The sequence below is a fragment of the Apteryx rowi genome, unplaced genomic scaffold, assembly GCF_003343035.1.
Source record: "Apteryx rowi isolate R43461 unplaced genomic scaffold, aptRow1 scaffold_254, whole genome shotgun sequence".
In the NCBI taxonomy this organism is placed as follows: Eukaryota; Metazoa; Chordata; class Aves; order Apterygiformes; family Apterygidae; genus Apteryx; species Apteryx rowi.
In genome coordinates, this window is record NW_020448908.1 from 1,213,969 (window position 1) to 1,218,722 (window position 4,754).

The 4,754-nt window shown below is 73.6% G+C and overlaps 2 protein-coding genes across 8 annotated transcripts in view; both read right to left on the bottom strand.

Annotated features, from left to right (window-relative positions):
- PDE4C (phosphodiesterase 4C) overlaps nt 1-1,180 on the bottom strand; it is a 12,971-nt gene extending 11,791 nt beyond the window's left edge. The window contains exon 1 of the mRNA XM_026067110.1: nt 1,092-1,180. Coding sequence (XP_025922895.1) covers nt 1,092-1,180 — 89 coding nt within the window. The remainder of the gene's footprint in view (nt 1-1,091) is intronic.
- Nucleotides 1,181-1,567: 387 nt separating this feature from the next.
- Nucleotides 1,568-4,754, bottom strand: part of LOC112966768 (putative protein TPRXL) — a 5,304-nt gene continuing 2,117 nt past the window's right edge. The window contains exons 1-5 of one of the 7 annotated variants that reach the window (XM_026067199.1): nt 3,721-4,731; nt 2,404-2,901; nt 2,125-2,166; nt 1,814-1,959; nt 1,577-1,717 (exon numbers count right to left, since the gene is read on the bottom strand). In XM_026067199.1, the coding sequence (XP_025922984.1) occupies nt 1,670-1,717; nt 1,814-1,959; nt 2,125-2,166; nt 2,404-2,869 (702 nt within the window). In that variant the 5' untranslated portion in view covers nt 2,870-2,901; nt 3,721-4,731 and the 3' untranslated portion in view covers nt 1,577-1,669. Of the gene's footprint in view, nt 1,718-1,813; nt 1,960-1,985; nt 2,167-2,403; nt 4,736-4,754 lie in introns of those variants that run through there. The other 6 variants (XM_026067196.1, XM_026067198.1, XR_003253735.1 and 3 more) reach the window with 6 other exon arrangements.

The following is a 4,754-nucleotide window of genomic DNA, read 5'->3' on the forward strand; positions in this document are numbered from 1 at the left end:
CCCCGGGTGGAAAAAAAAACAGAACCGTCGCGCACTTACGCAGGGGCTAATAATAATTAACCGCCCATTAGGGGGATAATTAACTCCCGCTGAGTGCCGTAATCGCGGTTATTGCTGCCCGCGGGCACGGCGCTGGGACACCCACACCGGGGACTCCGCGCCCCCCCCCCGCCGGGGCGCCCCACGCGCGGCCGGGGCACGGGGGGAGCCGTCGCCGGGGCTGCCCTCACCTCCGTGCTCAGGAAGGGCAGCGCCGTCCGGCTCCGTCGCATCGTGCTGCCTCCGGCCGCGCCTGCGGGACGCGGTGCTCAGCCCCGACGGGCACCGGGCACGCAGCCACCCGGGGGCTGCAGCCCCCCGCCCCGGTCCCGGGCTCGGCGGGACCCCCCCGGCCGCCCCCCGGGACGCCCCGTCTGGGGCTGGTGTGGGTGGTCGGGCTCCGCGGTCTCCCTCGCTCCCCGGGCCTGTTGCGGGCCCGGCGGCCGCGACGGCATCCGTGCAGGGGCTCTTTACGCGTTTTTCTCTCGGCGCTGATTTAGGGGCGCTGGGGCTGCTGCCGCCGCCGTGCCGGCGTTAGCCCCGGCTCCTCGGGGTTCACGCCCGGCGAGCTGCCACCTGGGGCCAGTGAAGCCCCRCGCTGGCCGGCTGAAGGGCGCCTGGGCCTGAGGCCATGGGGATGGGCTTGGGGCCCATCTGCCAGGGCTGGGCCGCACTCAGACCCGCTCCCCCAGCCCAGAGCATCCGCCAGGCCACGATCCCCCCGGCACCTTGCAGGAGCTGCCGGCACCATGTTAATGATGGACCTCAGGCACCCGTTACTCATTAGCCTGCAGCCCCGCAGCCCCCCGGGCTCAGGCAGGCCCCTGCGGCCGCTCAGGAATGCCTTTCCGGGCTTTTCCTGCCTGGAAAAACCCTGATTTCCCAGAGCTGAGCCCCTCGGTCCTCCCGGAGCTGGGATGAGAAGTAGCATCAGCCCAGGGCCGTGCAGGCCGGCGAGGGGGGCTCAGCCCCATTGCAGGACGGGGTCCCAGCTCGCCGCCCCCCAGCCTCCCCTCGCCCTCGCCCGCAGCCCCCCCGGGGAAGCCCCTTACCGGCCGCCCGCTCCGCGGCGCCCTGCAGCCGGAGTGCAGCGGAGCAGAAGGAAGGCTGCGTGCGTGCCTGGCCGCTCGCTCCCTCCCATCCCACCCCCCGCCGGGGGAGGCCGCGCGGCACCGCACGGCACCGCGGCCGGGTCGCCGCCTCGGCCCTGCTCCCGCGCTCGCCCCTGGCCTGGTGCAGCCCAGCGGCAGGGGACCCCCAAAGGGCCCGGGACCCCCTGCAGCTCCCGCAGCAGCCCCTGGGGCCGGTGGCTTTGTCCCCGGGCAGGGGGGAGCAGGGGACACGGAGGGTCTGGAGGGGGGCGCAGCCCCAGCGGGGAGGGCACCAGGAGGCGCCGGGGGTCCCCTGCCCATGCCCAGGGCTCCCAGCGGTGGGGACACCCCACGAGAGCAGCGCCCACGGGTGACGCAGCCGGCAGGGAGGGACGCGGGCTGCAGGCKGTTCGGGAAACGGGGAGAATCGGCCAAACTGGCAGCTGCTTTATTCAGYGGCGCGGGCAGCCCCACGGCACCGYGGGGACGGCCCCGTCCAGCGCGGCCGCGCCGGGGCCGGGCTCCCGGGAGCCGCCGGGTCACCTGGGCGGGTAGCGAGCGAAGGGGGACCCTTCCGTCACCTTGCCCTGTGGAGCAGAGAGAGAGGCGGCCGTGAGCACGCGGGAGGCAGGTCCCCGCCGCCCCGGGGGCGGCCGCCGGCCCCGCGCGGGCGCATGACGCACCAGGGGCACCTCGTCCAGGCGCCTGAACCGGGGCCGCCCGCGCCGGCACAGCCGCACCAGCAGCACCGCCGCTCCCGCCGCCAGCACCGCCACGAAGAGGCAGACGACAACGATGAGGCCGGGGTTCGTCTTGGTGGGGGGCTGCACTGCGGGGGGCAAGGTGGCACGGTGGCCGTCACCGCCGCGGCACGGTCCCGGCACCGCCTTGCCCGCGGTCGGGGCCACGCAGCGTGCACGGCGCAGCCCGGTGCAGCCGGGCTCCCTGCATCGCTCCCCACCCACGGGTGCACCAGCCCCGGGCCACCTCCTACCTTCGGTGGCCATGGTCCCCGCTGCCGGGTGCAACGCCGGGGCTGGGAAAGGAAGGGTGAGCGATTAACCCCTGCCATCGCGGTGCCGGTGCYGGGGGCAGCCCGAGGGGCAGACCCTGGAGACCTGCGCCCCCTGCGACACCCCCTGCCCGGGTGGGTGACAGAGCCCGGCAGTGCTCCACGGCGCCCCGTAGCACCCAGCGGCAGCCGGCGGGTGGCTGCAGCCTCCGTCCGCCCACACGGCTCCCCACCCCGCGTGGGTCCCGGCCCCGCTCTCACCCGAGCTGCCGGCTGGGTCGGCCGAGGTGTCCTCGGGGCTGCGGCTCACGGCTGGCGGGGGAGAGCTCGGCGCAGGAGCGGACTCAGGGTGCCCAGGCGAAGATGGGGCAGGTGCCACGGCCGAGCCGGATGGAGGCACCGTGGATGAGCCGGGTGGAGACGATGCTGTGGTTGAGTTGGATGGAGGCACCGTGGATGAGCCGGGTGGAGACGATGCTGTGGTTGAGCCGGATGGAGGCACCRTGGATGAGCCGGGTGGAGACGATGCCGTGGTCGGGCCAGATGGAGATGATGCCGTGGTTGAGCCGGATGGAGGCGCTGTGGCTGAGCCAGGTGGAGACGATGCCGTGGCCGAGCCGGACGGAGGCACCATGGCTGTGCTGGATGGAGATGACACCATGGCCAAGCCGGACGGAGATGCTGTAGCTGTTGCTGAGCCAGCTGAGCTGGATGGAGACGCCACCATGGCCGAGTCCGGTGGAGACACGCTAGCTGATCCTGGAGAAACGGGCAGAGAGGAACCCCATGAAGCTCACCAAGGGAAGGGCCAAGTCCTGCCCCTGGTGAGGAGCGACCCCAGGCACCGGGACAGGCCAGGGGCCGCACGTGGCAGAGCAGCCCCGGGCTCCTGGAGGACACGGTGCCCAGGGGCCAGCGATGGGCCCTGGCGGCAAAGCAGGCAGGCGCATCCTGTCCCTCCAGGAGCGCTGGCTCCGGGGCCGGCTCCCAGGACAAGGCAGATGTGGAGCTGCTGGAGCGCCTCCGGCGAAGGGCCACGGAGCCGACAAAGGGGCTGGAGCATCTCCCGTAGGAGGAGAGGCCGAGCGAGCTGGAATGGTGCAGCCTGGGGAAGAGACAGCTCCGGGGGAGCTGATCCAGGGGTACCAATATCCGATGGGAGCCCGGCAGGGACAGGCGCCCCGGGACCCGTCGGGACACCCGCCGTCCCTGCGAGGAGGGCTCCACGTGCGGCTCGCAGGGCAGGGCAGGTGCCACCAGTGCCGATAGCGCCCTTATCCGCCCAAATCCTGTTTGCACAGGAGCAGCCAGCCCGGCCCAGCCCGGCGCCGCGGCACACCGGAGCCAAGGGCCCTGGGACGCAGCCAGCGCCCGCTGCTGACATCCAGCATGGCCAACCCCACGGATGGCATCCAGGCTCCTGACAACCCCCTGGAGCCCGGGGACGGGACAGTCCCATCCGTCCACCAGCGCACACCACGGGGGGGAGGCTTTCCTCGTCCCCCCCCCGGTGCGGACTTTGTCCTCCCTCACCGTGGCCGGTCCCTTCCCCGGCGGCTCGGCAGGGCCGTGACTCACCGTGGCACCACGGTCCCGGCGGGGCAGGGCAGCGTCCCCGGCCCGGCCGGCTCTGCCCGCGGTGCCACCGCTTTCGGGGGCGATTTTCTGCGTCGGCAACATCCCCCGCGAGCCTTTCCTCGGCCCCAAACGCCGCCCGTTTCTCTCCGTCGAGGCCCTTTCCGACACGGCTAATTACCGCTGCGTTTCCGCGGGCCGTCGCTGCCGTCCGTGACGGAGCCGGAGAGGCTCCCCGGCGGCAGCCGCATCCGTCACGGCGCGCGGGGCTGAGCCAACCCTCGAGGAGCCGCCAGCCTTGCCGAGCATCCCTCGTCCCGCGGGGATCCCCCTTCCCGCCGCGGGAAACAGAGGCGCGGGGGCAGCCAAAGCCGGGCTCTCCCGCGCCCTGCAGCGTGCCGGCGCATTCGGGAGTCCCGCGGGAGCGTGGCTCCCCAGAGCAAGGCGCTGGAGCAGCCGGAGCAGCCGGAGCTCATCGCCCGTAATCGGAGCCGCTCCTTGCACGCGGCCTGCCGGGCTTTTAAAAAAAAGCCTCTCTGGGATGTGTGTGCCGGAGGGGATGGTGGCGGGCGTCCACCGCGCGGCTCTCCGGGACCGTCCCGGCGTCCTCGAGGGCCGGTGGCAGTGGCGGCGGCACGCCGGGGGGCGGAAGGGGCTACGAGAGGCAGCGGCAGGGCCCCGGCGCTGGTGGCCCGGCGATGCCGAGGCGGTGCCGCAGCACCCACGCCGCCGCGCGCCCCAGCCAGCCCGGCCGGTTTGGCAGCGCCGGGGCCGCATCCTGCCCACGGTCCCGCCGGCTGCGGGAGGGGCAGGGCGGGCTGCTCCGGCGAGCCCCGAGGGGCCATCGCCCCCGTCCCCCGGGATATCAGGGCTCTGCCGGGATGCGATAAGGGAGCGTGCGGAGCCCCTCGGTGCCCCATGTCCCCAGACCCCTCCAGGGTGTCCCCAGGTGCCACGGTGCCCCCAGGGTGCCCAGATCTCCTTGCTGCCTGGTGTCCCCAGGCCCCATGGGGTGCAGACCACCCTGGTGGCAGGCC